This window comes from Aricia agestis, chromosome 7, assembly GCF_905147365.1.
Source record: "Aricia agestis chromosome 7, ilAriAges1.1, whole genome shotgun sequence".
NCBI lineage: Eukaryota > Metazoa > Arthropoda > Insecta > Lepidoptera > Lycaenidae > Aricia > Aricia agestis.
The window spans coordinates 9,733,057-9,760,965 of record NC_056412.1 but is presented as its reverse complement, the minus strand read 5'-3'; the positions used below and the strand labels follow the sequence as shown (position 1 = coordinate 9,760,965).

General features: G+C 35.1%; 2 protein-coding genes across 3 annotated transcripts in view; one reads left to right on the top strand and one right to left on the bottom strand.

The window, feature by feature from the left end:
• LOC121728587 (bestrophin-4) overlaps positions 1-9,718 on the bottom strand; it is a 52,681-nt gene extending 42,963 nt beyond the window's left edge. For both annotated transcript variants that reach the window (XM_042116757.1, XM_042116758.1), the window contains exon 1: positions 9,523-9,718. In XM_042116757.1, coding sequence (XP_041972691.1) covers positions 9,523-9,593 — 71 coding nt within the window. In that variant the 5' untranslated portion in view covers positions 9,594-9,718. The remainder of the gene's footprint in view (positions 1-9,522) is intronic.
• Positions 9,719-11,174: 1,456 nt separating this feature from the next.
• Positions 11,175-27,672, top strand: LOC121728707 (transcriptional regulator ATRX). The gene is made up of 9 exons (XM_042116946.1): positions 11,175-11,427; positions 11,621-11,692; positions 12,000-12,250; positions 12,385-12,533; positions 13,096-13,276; positions 21,694-21,849; positions 22,387-22,545; positions 22,783-22,887; positions 23,635-27,672. The coding sequence occupies exons 1-9, from the start codon at positions 11,337-11,339 to the stop codon at positions 25,279-25,281; spliced, it is 2,811 nt and encodes a 936-aa protein (XP_041972880.1). The 5' UTR covers positions 11,175-11,336; the 3' UTR covers positions 25,282-27,672.
• The last annotated feature ends 237 nt before the right edge of the window (positions 27,673-27,909 follow it).

Genomic DNA, 27,909 nt, shown 5'->3' with positions numbered 1-27,909 from the left:
GTACGGGCGAGCGAGTCGTGCGAGCGGGCGACGGCGGCGCGGAAGGGAGATGCTCCCCGGAGAAGTTTTCCCTCACCCCGCGGAAAGATTCGTACCCCGCATTTGAATGTTTCCGTCGAATATTTCGCCGGAATAATTCAATGGAAATATACGTGTTTGTTTGTGGTTTGTGGTGGTTGAGTGAATTATTTGTTCAGTGGCACATTACGTACTTAAGTAAAATATAAATTGTTTATCTATACCTACTTCTAGGTTTAATATTATAAATGCGAAAGTGCGTCTGTTTGCCTGTCTGTCTGTTACCTCTTCACGCTCGAACCGCTGAACCGATTTGGCTGAAAATTGACATGGAAATACTTTGAGTTCCGAGAAAGGACATAGGATAGTTTTTATCCCGGAAAAATGTACGGTTCCGGCGCGATTAACGAATTTTGGCGCAACGGAGTTGCGGGCGTCATCTAGTTTTATCATAAATTAGTAATGGCCAATGGGATTGATTAATCTATACTTACCTACTGATTACTTACTTATATCCATACTATCCATACTAATATATCCTATTGTAAGTAAATCAGAATAAAAACCATAAAAAATAAACGAACTTATATGATTAGGTATTATCAAAGAAAAGTAACAAGCCGTTACCAGCCGCTATTTATCGCTAGTAATGATAATAAGCCAAAAAAGCCGTTTCTCGCCGCTTGGCTAATAATGTTAGTAACCGGCATCACATATTCTTAGATACACAACTAAAGATAAATAGTTTACAACTTCCAAGCGCAATTTTCCTCGTTATTTTTGACAATTGAAATATTCCCAAAGTTTCGGAATATTTCGGAATACTTCCGAAGTATTCGACGGGAATAATTCGGAATCTTTCCCGCCAGCATCTATAGTTGTGACTTGTGAGCAATTTTTTCGCTCGTTGAGCGATCTCGGTCTTTGAGCGTAACATAATAATTATTATATACCTACTGCGTGACTGGTGAGACATGTTCAATACTCGAGGACGTGATATTTGGCTATTATATTACATGAAAAAAATATATAAAAAATAATATAAATTGATCACTGAGTAAATGTAGCTTAAAGTTAAATAATTATTTACCCAACGCATGGACACCGCGTGCGGGAAGGGTAGCGGCGTGGTGTTTCTTTATTTATATTAGTGGCGCACGCCGCACAATGTTTAAGAAATCCCCAAAATCGGACATGACTAAGTTAATGCAATGAGTCGATGATGTCTTATAATTATTTCAAATGCAAGAGTAGAACTCCCGTGTGCGCATTTTACTTCGTTTTTGAGAAAATCAATTTTTAAATTGGTCATTTTTTGACTCCCTAATTTAATTGTTTAGATTTTATATTTCTATTGTTTAAATTAATTGACCGTCCTCAATATGGTCACAGTATAGCAATATGACATACCTATCCCTACTATACTGTGATATGGTAACAAAAACTCTGAAACTCCTAAAAATACAAAAACAACGATGTACAACTAAGTACAGATTTTTTTTAAAGTGCAATAAAGAATCTAAAAAAAAATTTTTTTCAGCACTTAGTTCCTTTGAACTTAACTGAGATGATGTGTTAGCTGTAGTGTAAAATACGTTATAAATGTACATTCATTGACCATACAAAAATTAAAAAAATATCGCGGTAAGTACTACACCCATTGAAACTTTATCTATGACTACACCCTATATTGCGCGTGGCCCGACACGCACTTGGCCGTTTTTTTTAAATTTGGTGATGGTTTTAACTTATATCTACATAAATATTACATACTACATAGGTCAATCAATCCATATAAATAATAATATTGTAAATGCGTAAGTGTGTCTGTCCGTCTGTTACCTTCACGCCCAAACCACTGAACCGATTTTGAAGAAATTCGGTATTGTAGATACTTTCAGTCCCGAGTTCCGAGAAAGGACATAGGACACTTTTTATCCCGAAAAAAAAAATATACATACAGCCGAACGTATACCTCCTTTTTGGAAGTCGGTCAAAAATTAACTTTTCCCGCGCGATAAACAAATTTTGGCTTCGTTGCGGGCGTCATCTAGTATCGTTATAATTTATACGAAAGTGTCTGCCTGTGTGTCTGCTATCATTTCACACCCAAACCGCTGAATCGATTTTGATGAAATTTGGGCTTCATCTAGTAAATAACTAAATAATCGGCCAAGTGCGAGTCAGACTCGCACTTGGTCGATATCGCGCACGAAGGGTCCCGTACCGTTATAGAGCAAAAAAAGGCTAAAAATTGTATTTTTGTATGGGAGAAAAAATTCAAGTGCCTACCTGTTTTCATCTATATCTATATCTATCTATCTATACTTATAAAATTACATGTCCTGACTGACTGACTGACTGATTCATCATCGCTGAGCAAAAACTGTAAAAGTTACAGCCACGAAATTTGGTGAGTAGGGTTGTTTTATTAAGTATACACCCACTAAGTAAGGAATTTTAAAAATTTAACCCCGAAGGGGGTGAAATAAGGGTTGAAAGTTTTAATGAAAGTCCGTCATTTCTTGAGTTAGAAACATGAAATTTTATTTTTGGGTTACTGATTAAAAATGAATGGATACGTATTTAAGCGTTTTTGGAAATTTTACCCCCAAGGGGGTGAAATTGGGGTTGAAATTTTGAATGAAACTCCGTTATTTCTTGGGTTGGAAACATGAAATTTTATGTTTGGGTTACTGATTAAAAATGATTGGATACGTGTTTAAGCGTTTCTGAAAATTCTACCCCCAAGAGAGTGGAATAGGGGTTGAAAGTTTAAATGAAAGTCCGTCATTTCTTAAGTTAGAAACATCAAAGTTTATTTTTGGATTGCTGATTAAAAATGAATGGATAGGTATTTAAGCGTTTTTAGAAATTCTACCCCCAAGAGGGTGAAATTCGAGTTGAAAGTTTGAATGAAAGTCCGTCATTTCTTGAGTTAGAAACATGAAACTTTATTTTTGTCCTACTGATTAAAAATGAATGGATACGTATTTAAGTGTTCCTGGTAATTCTACCCCCCAGGGGGTAAAATTGGGGTAGAAAGTTTCAATGAAAGTCCGTCATTTCTTGAGTTAGAAACATGAAACTTTATTTTTAGGCTAATGATTAAATATTAAGAGCTCACCTGACTCTAAAAATCAAACATCGTCCTTCTCTCTTCACACTCACGCCCGTCTTTCATATGCCAGGTGAAAAAGGACGGCGCGGAATCATCGCCGAGTTAGTTTTACTTGAATAAAAGACGAACTATAATGATTATGAAAAAAGTGTTTTGAGCAAATTTAGGTTTTATCAATACCTTTTTAGATATTAAAAAATATTAAAGAAAAGACAGCAAACTTCGAAGATCCAAGCAAAAATGTGTATAAAACAAGGTTTTTTGTAAAAAAGAAACTATCGAGCATTTTTTGAGTAATCGTGTTTTCGTCTTGAGCATTTAATCTTTATGAACTGAAGTTACTTGTGTCAAAAAATCAGTTTTCTAGACCTTACAGATTTTGAGATCTAGGTTAAAGTATGTAGTCAAGTTAGGGTCATATGGGCTCTTAATGGATACGTGTTTAAGCGTTTCTGGAAATTCTACCCCCAAGTCATCATTACACTCCCTGCCTTGCTTCGTTGGACTTTCAAATCTTGTTATGCCATTAATAAATATGCATAATATTTTTGTATTGTCGTATACACTATACACTGTAACATTTATTTACTGTGGAATGTGGATTGTTTTGTATTCTATATCTGCAATCTTGTACTTGTACGTTAAATTTATTTATTATTGTCTTTTAATTGTATTATTCTTGTGGTGTAATGGTCAAAAAAGGGGAGTAAACGTTTATTTATTTAAATCAATACTTGGCCAATAATAAAATAAAGTACTATAAAAACTAATAACATATGATTCTTAGTACTTCTTTTGTTTGAAAACTTTGAAATAAAAATAAAGTACTCTCTCGCACTTATTAAATCTATTGTGCAAATTATTGCACTTTTAATGTAAGCCGTAAGGCGGGCAAACAAGTATAATGAGCATGGCGTGGGCGCCCGCGCCCATCGACTAGTTAAGACTTTAACCAATGATATTATAATATGAATATTTTAACATTAATTAACGTTAGTTTAATTTTAAGTATGTACTTTAAATATTATGATATTTAAGATAATATTATATATAGAGCAGTATTTTTTTAAAAACTCATTCGAAGCAGTATGTTTAGGTAATAATAATAACTAGAGATCGCCCAATGGTCGAAATTCGACCTCAGATAAAAAAAAAATTATAAGTTTCAAATTTCAACGCTTTTCTATTGATATTCTATTGTCAAAAAAAAAACTTTATTATTTTTTTAGACATAATAACTGCGACAGTCTCAGATTAATTTAAAAAGTCAAAATATGATGACAGACTGGCCTTGTAATAATTGTCTAACAGTATTTAAGATTCAATAAAAAAAACTAAATCTATTTTCAATTTGACAACAGACTTCAACCATAAATATAAGAGTACAATTCGATGACAATTTGTATGTATAGGCCTATCCCTAGTGTGTGTGTTGTAGTGTGTGTAATGTTTTATTTGTTAAAAAAATGTATGATAAAAGCATATCAAAATTATATTAGCTCGATGCACTCCTTCGCCATATGAACTATAACTGTGCGAAATTTCATGCACCTAAGTTTCCCCATTTTTCGTAAAAAGGGTTACAAAGTTTTTCGCTCGCGTATTAATATTAAGATAATTGTAATATAAGTTTTAAGGTGAGAGTGTTCTAAAACAATACACTCAAAACATTACTACTCACACACAGAAACTAAAAGTATCTACGTAGTCAAGTGCGAGATGCCAAGACAAGGATGCAGGCCTATGACATTCGGTCATGCCGAACGCAAGAGTAACTCCCCGAAGATCAAACGCCCGCAAGTACTGAATGCAAAAAAGTCTATTACATAAATTAAGTTTTTTTTTCTTATTAACTTTATTGATTTTTATAATAATACTAGATGAAGCCCGCAACTTCGTTGCGCAAAACTCGTTTATCGCGCGGAAACCGTACATTTTTCCGGGACAAAAAGTATCCTATGTCCTTTCCTGGCACTCAAAGTATCTCCATGCCAATTTCAGCAAAATCGGTTTAGCGGTTTGGGTGTGAAGAGGTAACAGACAGACAGACAGACACACTTTCGCATTTATAATATTAGTATGGAAGTATGGATTAATTAAACCTTAACTTAACTACAACTTACAATTAACTGGTTTATTAACTTTATTAAATTTAATAGTACCTGCGAAGGGCGTGTGCGGGTGAGGTCAGTGTGAAGCGGGAGGGTGGTCGAACGCATTGTATATAATATATGTTACCGTTAGAATGCGGAATACATTAATGTTCAAATTAACTAGGTAATCTGCAGATTTCCTAATACCATCCGGTAAAGTGAGAAATTTAAATCAAAAAAGCTAATTTTTGTAGGTATATCCTAGTTAGTTTGCATAGTAACGAATGGTACATCGTTGAATTGCGGAAGTTAGTGAACTAAACACTTTTGTTACGCTTCTTCGCTGGGACTGCACCCCTCTGTTCCTATGTTAGACGATTTGGTCTGTTATATTTTATCAGTGGAGTAACATTAACAACAACATTGAAGTTAATCCTACTATCCTACTGATATTATAAAGGCGAAAGTTTGTTTGGGTGTATGGATGTGTGGATGTATGGATGTTTGTTACTCTTTGACGCAAAAACTACTGAACGGATTTTAATGAAACTTTACAATAATATAGCTTATACATCAGAATAACACATAGGCTACAATTTTAACCGACTTTCGAAATAGAGAAGGTGTTATGTTCGTTTTTTTTTATCTTAAACGATTACTCCGCCGTTTGTGAACCGATTTTCAAAAATTTTCTTTTGGTGTATAGGTTATCATTCCAATTTGGTAACATATTCATAAAAGTGGTGACCTGATGAAGAGATCCATAAGTAATCGAGGGAACTCCTCAAAATTTATATTGAAATATGTGGTGACTTCGGTTTCGTGAGCAGTATTATAAGCGTATGCTACCAACAAGTAAGATTTTGCACCAAGGTATGCCATGGTTCGGAGGGTGCTGAGAGAACTGCTGATTCTTTATAGATACAAGTTTTTGAGTTTTGACGTTGTTTTAAACGCGGAAAGCATATGATACTATGCAAAGTACCTTCATCTTAATCATCATCACTACCATAAATAAACCGTTATAGAGCCATGTGTCGTCCCGTTTTGACCTATTATTGGTACTTTTCATAGTCTTTTATGATATATCACTTAAACCGCGGGTAACACCGCGGGCACACCGCACAGCTGGTATTGAATATTTTATCCTTTGTTTATTTTTTCTTATTATGGCGCTTCGGCTATATAACCGTGGCCAGTGTCAAATAAGTGGCGGGAAAACTATGTTCATGTAACAATTTTTAGCATCAATTTTCTATTTGGTAAAGTTCAAAGTCTAGTCAAAGTAAAAGTCAATGCAGCAAGGACTCAAGTCGGTCGATTCAGTAAAATCGTAGATGCTTTACTAAAACTTTTGATTGAGTTTAGGAGGGAACACAAAAGGCACGTTTCTGGAAGTTGTATCACTGGCATGTACACTTGTGCATGATAATAAATATCTAATGGTTAATATTCTTCCAATAAAACACATTAAAAACCCAGAACAATCTTAGGAAATTAATAAAAAACACATTAACGTCACTCTTTCACATTCTAGGCTAAACTCTTCCTTCGTTTATGTCCTAAAAAATGTTGACTTAAGCATGTTTACCTTATGGCTACCACACACGCTACGGTCTACCGGAGAGGTCACCTGCAGGTATGCCTGCGTAGGTGTCACTCGTAAGAATTGATTCTCGATTTTGCGCCGGTCAAATGCGCAGGTCCAAGCAACTGCACAGGTCTATTCCCACACACATTCCAATTTACTTGGGCAGGCATACCTGCACAGGTAGACCTCTCCGGTAGACCGTTGCGTGCATGGCTAACATTAGACTGTTTTTAATTGTTTATTATTGTTTTTTTTTCTAGTTGATTTGATCTGTTATATTTTATCAGTGCAGTAATATTTTGGTTACTTACATTTTAATATTTTATTCCTTTGTTAATGTCCTAAAAATTATATTCAACTAGATGTCCCGCGCGGCTTCGTCTGCGTAAATTAGTAATTTTACAGAAACCGTACATTTTCGAATAAAAATAGCTATAAATACTCCTTTCACGTGGTCTACTCTATATAAGTGCCAAATATTGCTATAAAAATTGCTCCAGTAGTTCGTGAGATAAACCCTTTCTAATATTTTGCCCGTTTTTACTACATTTTCCTGAGTTTCTTCGGTCGTATTAGTCTTAGCGTGATAATATAATATAGCCTATAGCCTTACTCGATAAATGAGATATCTAACACTGAAATAAGTTTTTAAATCGGACCTGTAGTTCCTGAGATTAGCGCATTCAAGCAAACATACTGTTCAGGTTTATAATATTAAATATAGATTTTTTTAAATTATCGCTTGACAAACTCGAGCCTCGATCTAAAAGACTATGAAAAGGCTCATAATCATGGGACGATGCATGGTATAATATTATGGTAGTGATGATGATGATGATGAATGTAATTTGCATAGTAGCATATGCTCTCCGTTCTTAAAACAACGCCGAAACTCCCAAACTTGTATCTTTAAAGAATCAGGAGTTCTCTCAGCACCTTCCGAACCACGGTATACCAGGTATACCTCGGTGCAAAATCTTACTTGTTGGTAGCATATGCTTAGAATACTTCTCACGAAACCGAAGAAGGGAAACATGTGGTGACACATATTTCCCCATAAATTTTGAGGAGTTCCCTCGATTACTTATGGATCCTTCATCAGATCACCACTTTTGTGAATATAATACCAAATTGGGATGATACTCTACATACCAAAAGAAAAATTTTGAAAATCGGTTAACAAACGGTGGAGTAATCGTTGAATATAAGAAAACGAACATAACACCTCCCCCATTTTGAAAGTCGGTTAAAATTGTAGCCTATGTGTTATTCTGACGTATAAGCTATATTATTGTAAAGTTTCATTAAAATCCGTTCAGTAGTTTTTGCGTGAAAGAGTAACAAACATCCATACATCCACACATCCATACAGATATACATCCATACATCCAAACAAACTTTCGCCTTTATAATATTAGTAGGATAGGATAGTAGGATAGTAGGATAATCCCTATACCTACAACTAAATAATATGATTTATTCAAACAAGAACCTGTTTTATGCAATTTACCGTATGCATGGTCGGTAGTCTGCAGATTACCTAAATATTCTGCAGATTATCTAGTAATGTTAGAATAGAATCAATTTTTTGCACTTCAACTGACTCACCCAGATAATCTGCAGAATACCGCGTTAATCTGCACTCTAACTGGCTTACGCAAATTAATGGTAACATATACATACATACATTCATACATACATACATACATACATACATACATACATACATAGCCTGTGAGACATATAACTCTTACTTTTTGCTTTGCTGTAGTCAGGTAAAAATTATTCATCCATGGTGAACAACTATGATAGTTACCTGTGAAAGGTAATCCCTGAAGATTTATTTGATTTATTTGTATATTTTTTACTAAATCTTATAACACAAGATAGCATTTTGCTCTTTGATAACATTTAGTATCTGAAAATAAACTAAGTTTGTTTTAAAAATTTATTTGCCAACAGTACACACTCGCATACGACCGTCGCATACAGCACGCCAGTAAAGACTGACTGCAACGGTGTGAATTAGCTCTATTGGAACGGTGGAACATTTGATGCGTATGGCACGTCTACCTCAGTTTAAATAGAAGTTTTTGATAATAATTGGGGTTGGGTTGAGGAAGTATATTTTGGGTAGGTTTGTGAACCTTAGCCCTAAAGAGGTTCATATATCGGCCTCTATCTAGCCGGGGGTTGATTTTTGAGGAAAGTTTTAAGCTTTTTTGCTTCCCTTGGGCACCATGGGACCTATCAATTGGTATATTCAAAAAGGGTAGTTACAAGAGGTTAACATTTCGACGAAAAAAATTCTGTCTTTTTCCCATTGTGCCCCGTTTCCTTCAGTCCAACCAAATATTTAATTTATTTTGTTATTAGTATTTCTTGTTATAGCAACAGATATACTTACACAGTCTGTGAAAATTTCAGAAGTCTAGCTATAGCGGTTCTACAGCTTGGAGACATACAGACAGACAGACGGACACCCTGACAGACATCAAAGTCTTAGTAATAATAATTTTTATTCTTTGGATATGGAACCCTAAAAACGATACAGAAAAAGAAATTTATAATTAACTTAGTGGCCAGATCCAAGAAAAGTGCTGTACCCTCAGAATATTCACAAGGAGTGCGGAAAACACGTACCATCTAATTTAATTTCCAAGTAAACACTTGTCTTCATGACTTGAAAAAATACTTACTTGTACAATACTCTTAAAAAAGTTCCAAAGCCACGACAAGTAGCTACTTCTCCTGTATAGGTAACTGTCATTTTAAATAATACATGTATCACTTAGCATATTAATTTTTATCACAGTGAAATTCTTGCAAATATAATAATTCTTCCGGCGAAAACTATTTTACATTATTTGCACTATTTCGTTTATTTAAATCACATTTTACTCGTTTTATAAATAATTTTACTCCATATTATAAAACATATTTTTAAAAGATTTTAATACGAAATTTACACAAGTTTTCGAGCGCACCACAAATTAACTATGAATTCACTGAATATTGCTGAACACAGATTACTAGTTGCTGCTGAATACAGATTGAAACTGACAACTGAAAATTGAGTAGTGACAACCATGTGACAACTGACAAATGACAATTGACATAAATTTTTTTCATAATATGGCGCTCGGCTTTTCAACCATGGCCAGTGTCATGTAAAATATGGCGGGAAAAAATTTTTTTTCGTGAAAAGTTTACAGAGTCGTTTTTCCAGATGATTGTCAAGTCGAAAGTCTCGTAAAAGTCTAAAAAAGTATAAAGTCAACGAGTCAAGTCAGTTGTTTTAGAAAAGTAGTAGACACTTTATTAAAACTTTCAATGGAGTTTTGGAGGGAACACAAAATGGCACGTTTCTTGAAGTTGTATCACTTGCCCACACTTGTGCACGACATCGAATATTTAATGGTTAATATTCTACCAACATAAAAAATAAATCGTACATCTGGCAACACTGTGTTATTACGATATTAAACTTTCCAGTCAATTTCCAGTTTCCACTACATGTTCCGTGCGGGGGAAGCACCGCGTAATTTAGGAATGTCACGGAAAACGTACATTTATCTAAATTATCCCAAAAAAAACCTATGTGATATGTTCCTTCACGTCGTCTATTTTTTATGTGTGCCAAATAACATAAAAATTGCCAGTAGTTTGTGTCATGCGGTGTCGCCGCAGAAATATGAGAAATCGTCACTCGTGAGTCGTGGGAAAACGTCCATGGAAACGACAGCCGTGCACAAACTATAAAGAAACCCTGTGTGCCGTTAAGGAGTAAGCACACTGAGACGGGCCGTGCCGGGGCTCAGCGTGCCGGGGCTCATCGCAAAAATCCGCCTCCATACAATTTGTATGGAAGTGGAAATCCGCTGCGCCCCGACACAGTTTGCGATACGCGCATCCGTTTCCATACAAATTGTATGGAGGCGGATTTTTGCGATGAGCCCCGGCACGCTGAGCCCCGGCACGGCCCGTCTCAGTGTGCTCACTCCTTTATAATACATGTCGTAGGTCGTGTCGTGACTCGTGGCCCGTGGGTCGTGGCTCGTGGGAAAGGAAAGGGCAACTTTTTCTTTGAAAGGGCCCATTCACGGCAGGACTGCACGGCAGTCCTGCAGTGAATGGGCCTCACTGATTGGTTCACACTCGGTGTTGCTAGCCGGAAACACCGAGTGTGAACCAATCAGTGAAGCCCATTCACTGCAGGACTGCCGTGCAGTCTCCATGTGAGTATAGTATTCGTTGCGTGCAGTCCTGCCGTGAATGGGCCTTTTGAGCAAGGTGGCAAGTTGGCAACACTGCCATAAAATCATAAAATTGAAAAAAAAACAACTTAAAATGGCGGATGAGGCTTTGTGAATTCTGAATGTGAAACTGGTAAATTTTCCCAAAGTTTTGGATAAATCAGGGCATTTTGTGGTTTTTACACACTTCTGAGCAATGTTTGTTGAACGCTGAAGTGTCGCATAGTTAGTTTTTTTAACGTTTTATCGTCAACACCATGGGAGACACTTCGAATGCTAACGAGACAGCCGATGGCAATGAGAAGCCGGCTCAAGGAGATGCTGATGTTGTGTTCCCGCCGTTTCCAGGTAAAGCTTGTTCCGTTTTCATTACATCCAGCAATAAGTTGAATTGCTGAACTTATTTTCCAATTAACCTATAGGTTTATGTGTTGATGTTTATTAGATGTTTTGAGTCTGTTTGTAGTGAAATAATAATTTTTCTCTTTGCTCTTTATTTTTTGGTGAATTGCTAACTTATTTTTGTATTTTCTAATTATAGAACCAACCCAAGATGATTTTGAAGAGGATATTTCAAGTGAAGAAAGAGAATATTATAAAACCAAATTTGCTGGTTTGTACTTGTACATTTTTATTGAAATATTCACAATTCAAATTTTACAGTTCTTAACTGGCCAAATGTGCAAAACCCACAAAATATTTAATTGAGTATGTTTAGTCTGTTCAGTATTTTACATTGACTTTATGAGAACAATACATAATATTATGTCATCAATCATCATAATATTGTCTTGTTTGTATTATACTTGTTCATATTGAGACCAAAATAATTATATTTTGATTGATTTTGTTATGAAATTTTGAAACAAATGTGTGTTTATGATCAAAGTAAACTGATAATGGCCTATTTTACATTTCAGATCTGAATTTAATAAAGACATTGAAATTGCACTGTACAGCATGTGACCGTCATTTAGGTTGCTCAGCCAGAAATGAGAATCGTATGAGAGTACATCCAATGCTCCGAACATTGATATGCCAAACATGTCTAACATTTTATAACAGTGGAGAGTTTGATAAAGGAGAAGATGGCTCTGAATTGTACTGTCGTTGGTGCGGACAGGGAGGTCAAGTCTACTGCTGCTCTGATTGCCCTCATGTCTTTTGTGCTGTAAATATTATTCCTTTTATTATCATTTTTTTAGTTACTCTGAATTAAATTTTTATAAATATTATTATTACAATATTAAAAGAAGAGTTTTTGATTAAAAGTATTATAAAGTCACTTAAGTTTTTTCTTTTTAGAAATGTGTGAAAAGAAATTTAGGTACTAAAAAAATTAAAGAAATTGAAGAGTTGGATGACTGGAAGTGTTTCAAATGCAATCCAAGATGTCTTTGGGATTTACGTGCTACTTGTTGGGCACTTTTACGTTTCTGTGACATGAAAAATCAGTGAGTAAATGTTATTGTCCATTTTAAGTAATTAATATAATTATTCTCTTAATGTCAACAGATTGGGATGCCTCAAAATGTTTTACCACAAGAAGTGTGCACTACACCTGCTGACATTAATTACAATAATATAATGTTACATATATAAACCCAAGTAGGTGTTTATGCACATATTTAATGGCATTGCTGAGTTGAGCATGGCAAAAGAATAATTAGCAAAATATATTCAGCCATTCTTGAGATTACACACATTCAATGATTTATTCTATATTACAGATACTGTTATTATTAAGCAAGTAGAGTAGTAAATTTTTGCTTTTTAAAGGAGTGAGCACACTGAGAGGGGCCGTGCCGGGACTCATCGCAAAAATCTGCCTCCATTCAATTTATATGGAAGCGAAAATCTGCTGCGCCCCGACACAGTGTGTGCGATACGCGCATCCGCTTCCATACAAATTGTATGGAGGCGGATTTTTGCGATGAGCCCTGGCACGGTCCGTCTCAGTGTGCTCACTCCTTAACAGTAATATTACATAGACTGTAAAATTCTATATTATTCTAGGATTACCTATAAAACACAAGATCAAGAACTCAAAGAAAAATATCAGATATCATGTGTTCAAGACTTTTCTGAATGTTGCAAAAGAAAGAGTAAAGTTAAAGAAAATTCTGGGGTTATCAAGAGAGAAAGCAGTAGAGCACAAAAAGACTCCAATACTGCAAAAACAACTCCAACTATACAGGTGTGTACAAAATAATTTTGATAGTGGGCTAACCCACTATAAACTAGATTTTCATATATATAGAGCGTTGAGCGAATTCCGCGGTGAGTATACCATCTTGACGAGCTCTGGAAAGCCATTATTCGTCCCATTAGGTTTTTATCATTATTAATCTCCCAAACTCGTGAAAAAGTGACCTTCCGCATTTTCCACATGACATTGCTGGATTACAAAATGATTTGACATCATAAGGACCAACTTGATGGAAACTCCTCTGCACAGTTTAGTTGGTTTCTAGAGACTGGTTGCTCTCCTGTAGTGCTAGCACGGCGACCAGCGGAAATGCGAAAGTATGGACAAACTGTGGAAATAAACCTAAGGTGCCGTTCCGATCTTTTTTCGTTCCGAAAAATTCAATTAAAATGCCACTTTATGACAGACTATAGTCACAAACTGTGGATATAAACTTAAGGTGCCGTGCCGATCTTTTTTAGTTCCGAATAATTCAATTAAAAAGCCACTTTATGACAGACTATAGTTCTAAAAATTCAAATAATATCCTACATTATGACATACTAGCTGTTGCCCGCGACTTCGTCCGCGTGGACTTCAGTTTATAGCGCGCGATGTCAACAAAATTTGTGTCAAAAGCTTTTATAAAAAAAAACCCTGGTACCCCTTAAATCAAAACAGCTGTGCAGTGTGCACATAATATTTCATTTTTTTAAATTAAACTTTATATATTATGCCAAATTTTAAAGCTTATTTAGCCCCCTTAACTTTACCCATAAACTATTTATCATTGATAGGTTTGAGGTTACGTCACTGTATAATGTATATAATATTAAGTACTGACTTATTAAATAACGTAAAAAAGAAATAACAATAAAAAAAAATCGAGACTCGAATGTATGATGATACCACCTCTTATAGAAAAATGTTTAGTCAAGCGTTAGCGCGATGTAAAAGACGCACGGCTCTATCTAGTATGAATTTTTGGAACTAACTTAATTTGAACAAATTTTCGTATTTTCACCCCCTTACAACCCTTTTTTCCAGTAAAAAAGTAGCCTATGTCCTTTCTCAGGCTTTAGACTATCTGTATACAAAATTTCATTACAATCGGTTCGGTAGTTTTGGCGTGAAAGCGAGACAGACAGACAGACAGACAGACAGATATACTTTCGCATTTATAATATTAGTATAGACTATAGTGTGTCATAAAGTGGCATTTTAATTGAATTTTTCGGAACGAAAAAAGATCGGAACGGCACCTTAGGTTTATTTCCACAGTTTGTCCATACTTTCGCATTTCTGCTGGTCGCCGTGCTACCGCTACTGGAGCCTTTTTACTAGTTGTCGACTTAATATTGAGTTGATTATTTGACCAGATTATTCTGGTTTTTGGCTGGTCTACAGGGTTTTCTGACATGAAATCTGTGTACTGTGACTAGAACATGCAACATTGAATACATTTCAGAGATTTTCTAGTAAGATAGATACCAAAAAAAAAGATTACTTGAAATTACAAAGAACATCCTAGCCTCATAGTAAACACTCAAAAAATGCCTTTTTAACGTAAAAATACTCCATACTAAGGGCGTTCGCTGCGTTAAGCGTGGGCTCGGCGCGGGCACCTGCAAGGCGTGCTTGTTTTATGTGATCCCATAGAGCAGCACTGCGTTGAGGCGGGTCAGTCCGTATGGCGCGGGCGCCCTCTCCGGGCAGCCGCGCCGGGCACACGCTCAACGCAGCGAACGCCCTAAGGCTGTTGAGTATTGTACACACGCCGCGCCGGTGCAATACTTATCCTTGTATTTATCAGTGAGCTGGCAACCCCGGCATGTGTGCATTACGCTCCACAGTCTACTTCTAAAATTAATATTAAAAAGTGCAACATTTCATTTTACTCATCACCAAAGTGAAGCTAGTAGTGACTACGACCTGTGATATTGTTTTTCACCATAATTTTTTAGTATAAACAGTGGTTTGCAACTAATTACATCATTGGTTGTAATATTTTTCTACCTTCGTATATTCAAGATTTGTTGTTGTCATACAACAAAAGTCAAAAATTACCCTCAACTGTCAAGATCCCATCTGTCAAAATCAAGTGACAAGCGTTAATTTGACTTTGACATACGAATAGTGTTACCAGGTGCTAAGAATTTTCCGAAATTAGTACAAAATATTTTTGATTCACTAATATAGTTTTTAGTACTCATTCTATTATTAAAATAATAAGGAAAAATGAAGTGCGATATTTGCGAAGCTTCCTTTACTGATGGTGTCTTCTGCCACGGCTGCAGGCGTAACATGGATTTCACTTGTGCTTCTATATCTGAGTCAGGCTACCGCAAGCTCGGGTCTGAGAGAAGATCCCTCTGGAGATGTCCTCAGTGTAAGCTGTCGTCGAGCCCGCGCCCAAAGTCACCGGCTGCTGAACCTGTCACTCTTGACCTGGTTTTGATGGAGTTACGTGAAGTGAAGTCTCAGCTTAGCAAATTGCCTGATCTTTTTGAGGACATCAAGCTGATAAAAAATGACATCTCTGACCTGAAAGCCTCATGTGACTTTAATAGCTCCAAAATAGAAAACTTAGAGACCAAGGTTCTAAGTATGGAAAAGCAGGCCTTGGAATCCCAAAAAATGGAATCATCCATATCTCGAGATTTGGCATTACTTAAGAAAGATAACACGAATCGGGAGCAATGGTCCCGGATGAATAATGTGGAGATAAAGGGAGTGCCGACTAAACATAATGAAAACCTCTTTAGCATTGTTGATTCCTTAACAAAAGTTGTGGGATACTCGATTCCTAAAACACAGATTAACTACATATCTCGGGTTCCATCGCATGACTCCAGGCAGAAATCGATTATTGTGAGCTTTATAAATAGATATATTAAAGAGGAGTTTATTGCTGCAGCGCGTGCTCGTAAGCATATAAGTCTTAAAGATGTCGGGCTGGGTGAAGAGGATAGACGAATTTACATAAACGATCATCTAGTTCCTGATATTAAGAAGCTGTTAACAAGAGTAAAAGAATTTTCTAAACAAAAAGGATTTCAATACGTATGGGTAAAGTTTTGTAAAATTCACATCCGGAAAAATGATAGAACACCAGTCCACATCATTTCAAATGATATGGATTTAAGCAAATTAGCTTAGTATGCTTTATGCATTTTACATTTCGATTTATCTCATTTATTAAGTTATCGCTTATACATACCATTATTCATTGCTTGGAATCACGCACTTGCAGCTCCATTTCTGTTCTATATTTTTTGCACAAATTATATGATTTACTTTTAAAAGATGTATTAGGCTACCTAAACAAATGGTGGTGGCAATTTCTGAATAACTCACACTCGCACTCGCTAACGCTTATGATTTATTTGTCTGGCGCTTATAATTATTTTATTGTGTACTATCTGTGTATTGCTCTATTGAATTTGTTATATTTGATTCGTGCTTATATTATGGTGTTTAATTGCTTTGATTTAACTTTAACGTTATTTTATTTAATACAATATTTCTTATTTACCCTTTTAATTAGTTCCCTAGAAATATTGCTATACAGAAATAGAAGTCTGGGGTACCATAATATTTATGAACCATCTATGGAGTTTGTTAACGATTGCTCAGTGCTAAAATGTAACGATATTACTTCCTATTCAAGTAACATTATTGATCATTATTACTATGTCGAAGGGTCACTTAATCATCATCAGAATCTCTACTATGCATTTGTTTGGTTCGAGTATTATATTTTTATGCGACCATTAATTACATTTCACAAATGGAATCTAAAATAAACATCTATTATCAAAATGCGCGTGGACTCCGTACCAAAACTAATTGTTTTAAAAGAAATGTTTACCTTAATTCATATGACATCATTTCTATAACTGAGACTTGGTTACTGGATGGCATACATGATCAAGAACTTTTTGATAGTCGATATGTAGTCTGGCGTCGTGATAGAGATTACTCCTTAACAAATCAAGCACTAGGTGGCGGTGTCCTTTTAGCAGTTCGGCGAGACTTCGCTGCTACGGGACGACCAGAATGGCACACAACTGCTGAAGACCTCTGGGTTACAGTCTCTCCTAGGAAAGGATTGGTATCTAAGATCCATTTATGCACAATTTACTTATGCAAACAAAATGAGGGATACAGCTCTAGTGAGCAGCTAGATAACTTCTCAAATAATTTATTTGACGTAGTCAATTCATGTCCTAATGACAATTTCATTATATTAGGAGATTTCAACCTCCCGTCTATTGAATGGCATCCTCAAGGAAATCAATTCGCAGCAAGTAGCTTATCACTCACCAGGAGCCATATCAATTTCATTGACACCCTTGCTCAGTGTAATCTTTCACAACGCTGTCAAGTTCGCAATCACAATAATCGGTTTTTGGACTTGACTTTCTCGAATTGTGAACTTGCTATTCATGCCTGTGACGACCCATTAGTCCCTGAGGATATACCCCACCATCGATCGCTTTGTATTGACCTTGTGCACAGCTCAGTTTGTGATTTAGATACAAAAAGGAGAGAAAAATACTTTTATAAAAGAGGTAACTTTGATGAAATCAACAATACATTAAATTCAATCAATTGGCATGAATACCTAAAAAATAAGCCTTTGGAAGATGCTATTAAATACTTTTACGATAAACTATATGACCTGCGAAATTCTCACATACCGCATAAAATTACCACCCCAAATTATTATCCCCCCTGGTATAGCCCGGCTCTTAGAAAGGTATTAAAAGAAAAATATAAGTACCACCGTAAATATAAGGTCTATGGCAACCATAGTGATTACCTCTCTTTTTCACATCTTAGAAGAAGAGCCAAATCCCTTGAGCGCTCATGTTATGAACAATATATTCAAAGTACTGAGAATGCACTTACTAGTAACCCAAAAGTTTTTTGGTCTTTTATCAAAAATAATTCGAGAACCTCATCAACTTTTCCCTCCTCCATGAGCTATGATGGAGAGATAGCTAGTTCTGGTGACAAAATTTGTGACCTTTTCGCTTCATACTTCCAAGCAAATTTTCTTAACTCTAGTTCCTCCGATGGTAATATTAGTACTGAAGCACTGCCAAATCATAGTTTCATTGGTGAAATTGAAGTAAACCCCAAAAATTTACTGACACTTCTAAATTCAGTTAATTTGAATAAGGGCGCGGGGCCTGATGACATACCTCCCCTGTTTATTGTCAAGTGTGCCTCGAGCTTAGTTACTCCCTTGTTAATATTATATTCGCGGTCCCTAAATGAAGGTTATGTACCAAATATCTGGAAGTCAGCATTTATCACTCCGGTGCATAAAGCTGGCGACAAGTCTTGTATAAAAAACTATAGGCCAATATCTAAGTTGTGTATTTTTGCAAAACTGTTTGAACGTATCGTTTATAATGCGATTTACCCATCGCTTAGACATTGGTTTATCTTGGAGCAACATGGGTTTTTAAAGTCTCGGTCCACAACTTCTAATTTAATTCTTGCTTATGATTATATCAGCTCCAACATGGATTCTGGTGGTCAAGTAGATGTAGTATTCACTGATTTTTCTAAGGCCTTTGATCGTATTGATCACTCTATTCTTCTTCAAAAGTTACTTCTTGCGGGAATCCACGGAAACTTATACCGATGGTTCACCTCGTACATTAGCAATAGGTCTCAAGCTGTTGCTATCAATGGATACATGTCAAGGTGGACATTGGTGCCCTCTGGAGTACCGCAAGGTTCACTTCTGGGACCTTTGTTATTCGCAATATTTCTTAATGACGTCAACACGTGTTTCCGCTATTCTAAGTTTCTATTATATGCGGATGACAAAAAAATAATGAAAAATGTCAGTTCACCTCTTGACTGCCATCTTTTACAAGAAGATTTGGATAGGTTCAGTGAATATTGCATTAGGAATAAACTAGATCTCAATGTATCAAAATGTTATGCGGTAACATTCAGCCGTAAGTCAAATTTAATTAATTATACTTATAACCTTAGAAACAAGGAAATAACAATCAAAAATTCTATGAAGGACCTCGGAATTATAGTGGATTCTAAATTAATATTTGATGATCATGTTAATTACATTGTAAATAAAGCATCTAAAGCACTTGGGTTTGTTATCAGATCAAGTACTAATTTTAAATCTATTAAGGCCATCAAAATTTTATACTGTTCATATGTACGAAGCATCCTGGAATATGGTTCCGAGGTCTGGAATCCTTCTTATGACATATATAAAAATAGAATTGAATTAATCCAGAAACGCTTTCTAAGGTTTCTTCAGTTTAAGTGCCACCTTAACCTTCCTAACTATGAGGAAAGGTGTAAAAGATTTCACTTCCTTCCCTTATGTTATCGCAGAGACATTTCAGATCTGGTTTGTTTATGTAAGATTATCAACAATGCCATTGATGCCCCTGATTTATTATCAAAATTTAATTTCAATGTTCCCGGTAGATACTTTCGTAATTATTTACCGTTTCATGTCCCACCCTTTAAAACGTTTTACCGTCGTAATGCATTTGTGTGTAGAGCTACTGCAAGTTTTAATAGGTTTTATTCAGGTAGAAATATTGAAGACATCTTTGAAATAAAAACGCCCGAGATTTGTAGGCTATTATCAAATGAGTATTTTAAAACTGAAAAATGAATATTGTTACATTTATGGTACTGAGTAGTTACAATGAGTAATTAGTGCGTTTTGTGAGTGATCTTTGTATATAAATTTAGCTATGTTATTTGTTGTTAATGGCTATTGAGTGTTGTTGCTTATTTTGCTTATTCTCATTTTCGAGTTACAACTGTTGCATGTTACATAATATTAATGCTTATTTTTTCTTTTTTTTTTGTTACTTATATGTGAAAACTTTATAAATGGCTTTATGTTTCTATAATAATTGTACTCATAGTGAAATTTTTGAAAAGCTGTAAGTTTTCTGAATAAAATAAAAATAAAAAATAAAAAAATAAAATTTCTAAGGCCCCTTACACACGGCGCCGCAGCGGCAGCGGCACGGTGTCGCCGCCGCCGCGGCAGCGCCGTAAGGGCAAATAGAAATACCAGGATGAGTAATGGAGCGGCACCGCCGCAGTGGCGGTGCCGCTGCCGCTGCGGCGTGTGTGTAAACAGAATAAGTGTCGATTAGAATTTATATTTATTAATTTGACTATTAACAATAAAAAATATTTTACATAACGACGCCCCCACCGAATAATCGGACAATCGTAAAAATGAAAATGTTCAGGAGAGCCGAAAAACTGATTTTTGTTAACAACTCCGTCAAAAAAAAAAGCGTCAAAGACTTTTTATATCTCAAATGAAAGCTAATTTTTTTTTGCCTATCTTGCTATCTTAACAATATTTAATTACCACCGAAGGTTTTTTTAAAATAAAGCAAAACGCAACTTATCGTTCTGGTACGGCCAAGCTCTGATCATTATTGTCTATTGCATGATTATTCGGTTAATTTTGTGTTTCGACTGCAATAAAATGCACATATAATATCTCTACACATATAATATATAATGTTTGGAAGGAAAAGGACTTTACCACTTGATGTCTTACAAAACGTCCGCTGGTCGTTCTTACGTCTATGACGACTTAAGACATCCAAAAAAGCTAGCCAGGGACAGAACAAAAGTTTGACTATTCCTGACTCTTTGGTCCTGTGTAAACCTCTGCGATGACTGATCTGATGCTGGTTTGAGACCGGAGGCTGGAGGTGAGTGGACTGAGATGATCACCGCGATAGGATGAGGTCGTCCGACTCAGATTCTACAAGTTGTCCAAAATAAAACCCAACCAAAATGCCTTTATGCCCCAAAGGTGCACCAAAGAAGGTGAGTGAACCACATCAGAAAGAAGAGAGAGAAGGAGAAAATTTCTGTTGTGGTATCGCTGGACACAGAGGGGGCCTTCGACAATGCTTGGTGGCCAGCTGTAAAGGTTCGGTTAGCAGTTAGTAAAAGTTAGGTGTCTGGGGAACCTGAGGCGGGTGATCAGTGGCTACCTGAGTGGAAGGAGTGTAAAAGTGAGATGTGCAGGAGTGGAAGTGTGCAGTAGGCAGCAATGTATTTACCCGAATAATCATGCAATAGCCGTTTATCGTCAAATCATTTTGACATATTTTTTTGCAATAGCCTATTGCCCAGTTCTTGGTGTAAAATACAATTTTAAGTATTGTTATGGAATAAACACATAATTTTTTATATCTTTGTAAATATCCACAGAAAAATTCTGAAAAAAATTCACATGATGTATTTTGACTTCTAGATGCCAAAAAAACCATAACAGCAAAAACCCCACAATAGTACATTGTCTGATTATTCGGTGGGGCGTCGATAATATCTTGTATAACTTTTTAATGTTACACCCTGTATAAAGATTATTGTTTTCATTACAGGTTAAAAAGTTTGCTTCAATTAATTTAGAAGATAACAGTAAAGAAAAGATTGAAAAGAAGGCCCAAAAGAGACCAGCAAGTCCAAAAGTAATTAAAACTTACAGTGTGAAAACTCCTATACCAATTGCTCCTAATGTCTATAATAAAAAAATAAAGGTATGTTCAAATTTAAGACTTACATAATATTATTAATTATTATGTGTACACATTCAGAAAGTAAAATAAATAAATAGATAGTATTTTCATACTTCTCGCTAATTAATTATATATAATACTAGCTGTCCCGGCAAACGTTTCTTTGCCATATTTCCCCCATATTATTTTATTGAAGTGACTAAATAAGTATGTCACCAATCACCATGGCAACGTCCATCGCTATCCCGTCGCCCAACAATGGTCGCCGTCAGTCTCGAGTTGTAATAATTTACTATTATTTATTCAACAAATAAGCACTTATTTATATAAAAAGTACCCAGTAGCAGATTCTCAGACCCACTGAATATGCATATAAAATTTGGTTAAAATCATTAATCAAAAGTTGCAGTTTTAAATGACAATACAATTTCGCGCGGAATTGGGTCTATGGTTCAAATGACGTAGCTGACACTTGGTCATATTTGTTCGTCGCTGGTTTGTCATGCTTAATATGCCATAAGTAATAGAAGAAAACAATAATTTTATCTCATATTTTAGATAGCTCCAGGTACACCCATTAGAATAACAATGGAGAAAAAGCCAATGCAGACATACACCCCACGACAACGGATGAAAGCTCCCATGGTTTACAATGGATTTAATGCCTACTCTGTGACAAATGATAATATTAATTTATCATTAGAGAGTTTGACCCAGGTAATCTACAATATCATCTATGGTAATATTTTTTTATCATACAATTGAGTCAATTTAAATAAAATTTTGTGAGGAAGTGATTTGACTTCCAGGAAATTATTAATAAAAATTGTGACAATTCATTTTGATGCAAACATACATCAATTTCACTGCACAATCTTTATATTTATGTTTGATCTAACAAAAGATTAAATAAACTTTTCAAGAACTCATATTAAAATTGTTATTAATTTCTAGGGTCTAGATATGAGTGCAGTAGCCTCAATATCAGGCAATAATAATATGGTAGAAAATGATGATGTAGTATGCACGCCCGATTTTCCTATGGAACCTTTATGTGAGGTATGTGTGACTCGTAACTTATATATTTTGACTTTGTGATTCATTTTGGCGACCTCTGTGGCTCAATTAGTTGAGTGTGTGGCAGCTCAAGCCGGGGGTCGCGGGTTCGAATTCCGCCGACGGAACAAAAGTTTTCATTGTTCCCGGGTCTGGATGTGTATAAAATATGTGTAATCCTATGCTAAAAATCTTAAATATATGTATAGTATAAAAGTATTAAATATATTTCCGTTGTCTGGTACCTGTAACACAAGTCCTTCAGGTACTTAGCATGGGGCCAGACTGACGTGGTGTGAAGCGTCTATAGATATTATTATTATTTTAGCGTCGTATGAAAATTTATATGGAAGTGGATTAAGAAATAAAAGATAATTATGGTTTAAAAATTATGAAACAAAATAGTAAAAATATTTATATAATACAATTAGAATAGGAAAGACGACATTTTTTTCTGGTTGGTAAGTAAAGGACCATTCGAAAATAGAATAGAATATGGCGTTTATGAATGTGGTTTCGTAAGAAAAATTGTTATAAATTGCATAACTTATCGAATGGTATACAAAAATTAAGAAATTTTATTACAAAAATTGACTTGACTTTGAAGGCTTCACAAGTAGTAACTATTTTTTATGTTATGACTCATAACAAAAAAAAAACCTAAGTTATGAAGCTGACATTTTGGGTATACTTACATTTGAAGTTCATACATTGCATATTATAATTATAAAAAAAAAAATTACTATACAGGTTACTGAAGACCCGGGTGATGACGATGTGGAGTGCATTACTCCGGCTCCGCAACTCGTCTCAACTGCCAGGTGCCCTCCTCTTTTGTCCCGTAGCGTCAACAACTTACCCGACCTGTCACCGGGAAATATTATACAAATGACAGAAAATGACGTCACAGTTAACGCCGCTACTGGTGGACTGAAATTCCGAGTCGACCCGCAAACTCTGTCCTCGAATAAGATGTACCGTTTACCGGATGGCCGCATATTTGCTATTAATGCCAATCCGACCATGCCCGGTGGTTACTCAGCAACGATAGTCGCCGTTACCGACAATGTGCAATCTACCCCTAAAGTGCCCCCTCGAGGAGCCACCTATGCAGCTAAGTTGAGCGCCGTTGTAACCGCGCCGTCTACGCAGTCATCTAAAACGAACACTCGTATTCCACGAAAGAATACTAGAAAAAATGCAAATTCCGTACTAAATTCTAATAAAACTAGTACACCGAAAATTTTGAAACCGTCAAAAACAACAGAAAAGCGCTCATCGAGACCATGTGATCTAAACGTACCCGTTGAATGGTACAGATTCAATTTAATTGATGCCGTCGATGCTTTAGACTATTCGCTCTCGAGACTCAATCAGCTCAAGACACAGGCGACCACAATGTTTTTACGCACTAGAACTGTTAATGAGATGCGAAATTTACATAAAACACTCGATCGAGCCTTAGCTACTTCCGCAAATAGGTTTCTTGAAATTAAAGATAATTTAAATAATGAGTTCAAAAAATACGTAGATAAGAAACAGAACGTCGTCAGCGATGACGAAGAAGACGACGATGACGTCGAAATTTTACCGGATACCAATGATGATCCTATCTTCATTGATGAGAATTCAGAAGATTCCCAGATCAGTAACCGGGAGGTAGATCTAACTGCACAAGCCAGCAGCGAACACGAAAGCAGTGGCAAGTCCTTGGACAAAACTGTAATTAACGACGGTTGCGTTGATTTAGATATCGATAAACCAGAAAAAGATGAAGGGCAACATTTAAGAGATCCTTTAATGATTGAGGATAAAAATGAAGAAATTAGAGATGGAGAAAAAAGTCCTTTAAACGGTGTCGATAACAATGATGCAGAAGAAGACAGTCAACAGCCTAAAACTTCAGAAACTGAAAATAATGAAAGTGTAAGTAACGTAGAAATGACTGGCGACAGTAATACTAATGAAGTAAGTGAGAGCAGTGATAACACTCATATTAAGACTGATCATGAGGAAATATCTATAAAGGAGAATGGAAGTAATGTTCTTGATGAAAATACTTCAGAAGATAAAGTTACCGATAAAGAAGACGTTCAAATAAAGGATGAGAAAATATCAGATCTTAAGAAACCTGAAAAGGCTGTAAACGATGATAGTAGTAAAATAACCGATAACGACAGTCAAATATCTGGGGAAGTGAAAGAAGACATTGAAACTCAGGAGAATGATTTAGATGATATTGAAATGAATGATACTGCAATGGAAAATAATGACAGAATGATGGATGATAATGAAATGAGCGAAAAAGCAATCGAGGAACTTTTAAAAGATGACAACGAAAGCATAGATGGCAGTGTCGATAACCATTCCATTGGAGCTAGTAACGAAAAAATTTAAGAGAATGTTAAGTAAGTACTTCGATAACATGCAAACTCATGATTAATTATGCAAAGGTTGGTCAAATAATGTGACTAGTAAAGTGAAATATTTTTAAACGAAACTTGTACAGAGCAACCTCATTTATAATGGTTTTCGGGTATCGTTATTCGTACATCGTCTGTTATAGAAAAAGCGAAATGCCGAAAACTATTAGCAAATTCGATTCGCTGTATCTATGTGGGTTTGTTTAGTTTTGTAAATATTTTAAAAATACATAAATGTCTTTGTTTCTATAATAATGGATTACAATTTGATTGGAAATGTGCACAAAAGCTATATTTGCAGTAGTAATTATATTGAATATGCAATATACATGTAACCAATATAAAACATAGTATGGTTTAATGCAGGCACTGGCCGCACGTTCAAGCGTGTTTAGAGAATAAAAGGCATTTTTTTTTTGGAAATTACCTTTTATCTTGTCACATTTTATTCATGAAATATTATAGTATCTTTATACGCGAGTCATCAAACAGCCTGTAATTTTATAAGAGGTCAAACAAAAAAGCGTTCTCATGTCTGAGCGAAAAAGACAAGAAGTGAGATCTTTTTCAAAAATTTTCCCCATTCGTTAACTGGTGTATAGTGTATTACGGTCCTGTATGTAGAAATATTAAATTTTGTTTAACGTGATCTGAATCAATGGTGTTATTTTGTTCTTACAATTATTATTGGGTATTATGCCACGTTAATAGTTAAGAGTTTATTTAAATGAGTTTTTTTTTGTTTTTTGACATTTTATGATGTATATTTTATTTGGTTAATTCACAATAGTACGCCGATTACCATCACTGATATAGTAAGCATGCAGTTTTTTTAATTCTAAAAGAAATGAGGTTTTATTTGCTCTTATGTAGGGTTTATTTTGAACCACAATGTTCATTCTTACGTAGTTTTTAACAGCTGCTGTGTCCCGAATACATTGAATAAAAAGGCACAAACTTGCCCATACACCTACCTATATTCTAGTGTTTTGTACAAAAATATTGGTAATTACCAATTATATTATTTAACATACTATAGATTGTACAATTTATTAATTATTCTAGCGAATTGTGTATGTCTACAAGTTACAACAATGTCTAATTTTATAGTTACTCCAATATCGCGGATTTTTGTCATAAAATCATTCAGATAAAAATAATTTCTCAACAAAACGTTTAACGGAATCATATTCATTACACGACCATAACCATGAGATTACGCCTTTTCAAAAAAATAATATTACTACCCCAGTCGAGTTACATTTTAACCTGGAATATTTAGCAAACCAAATTTGATTATAATAATTAATTTCAGGGATTTAAAGTTTCTTCTAAACATTAGCGTAAAAAATCTGACTATTTTTTCATTCATCAATTACTATTAATTCGAGGTTATCTGGGTTAGCCCGACTGGGTAAACTTAGGTTTCGATCGAAACTGCGTTTAATATGATGCATGAAAACTTGACGTGTTTTTGGACACAAAAAAATAAAAATATGATTTAATATTTTGTTGCATTACTATAAGTATAAATAGTTTTTAAGATGTAACCCAATTATAGTGAATCGCATGCAAACTTGTAAGTTGTAATACGATGAAGAATGAGTGTATTAGTACATACAGAGTGAATTTAGAAAATGGGCAATAGTAGATCTAATCCGAAATTAAAGGAGTTATCAAAAAAACCATAATAAATTGTGAGCTCGATAAATTTCCCGTCGAGTCAAACCTGCTTATTCTGTATATAAAAACACCTATGTTTTAACACCATTTGATAATCTTGGTGATAAGAAGAAAATCCTGGAAACTTCCATCGAATAAATCGACTAAACTCAACAAAAGTATGGGGCATATTTTGTTCGAAATTAACCTATTTTTTATCGAAATCGCTCGCAACGTTCAACATTTTTCGCCATCGTCTCCTATAGTTTCGGATTCACTTCTCGAGCCCATTTTGACCGGTATGCCTAACATTTTATTCTTATTTTAATGCATTTGCATATTAAGTGAATATTTGAGAATTCCTATTTACTTAAATAGTATTTGTAAAGAATATTTGTATGATTGCTAATGTAAGTTACGATTTGTAAGTACCTATATTAAACAGTATAATATAATTAAATAAAAATATTTTTTCTTAACTTTAGTTACAGCCACAGTTGCGAACGCTTTAGCTGACCACTCTGTTGTGGCTAGTTTTTTTTTATGGTCCATTATTACTTTTAAAATTTTGTTACATTATATTGGGAAACATGGTATATTTGTAAATTTATTTCGACTAATTCTACTTCTGACGTGGCGATAATTGTACGGGGTTACAAATTATTGTGTACATTTACGTAAACCGAATAAAAAAACAATCGTACTTTATAGTTTTATTTAATTAAAAAAACAATACATCACAATTCACATTCGACCCACTGATAATAATAATATTAGTTAAATGCAAGGAAGGCATTTCATTAAGTTTATAAATAAAACTGATCGAATCAGCGGGGCTAAAATGGTCGCTTTGGAGAATCATAATATTATGAATCATGAGATTCGTTTTTTAAAAATCGCAAAATGGTCACTCTGCTTGCAATTATTATTCATATGAATC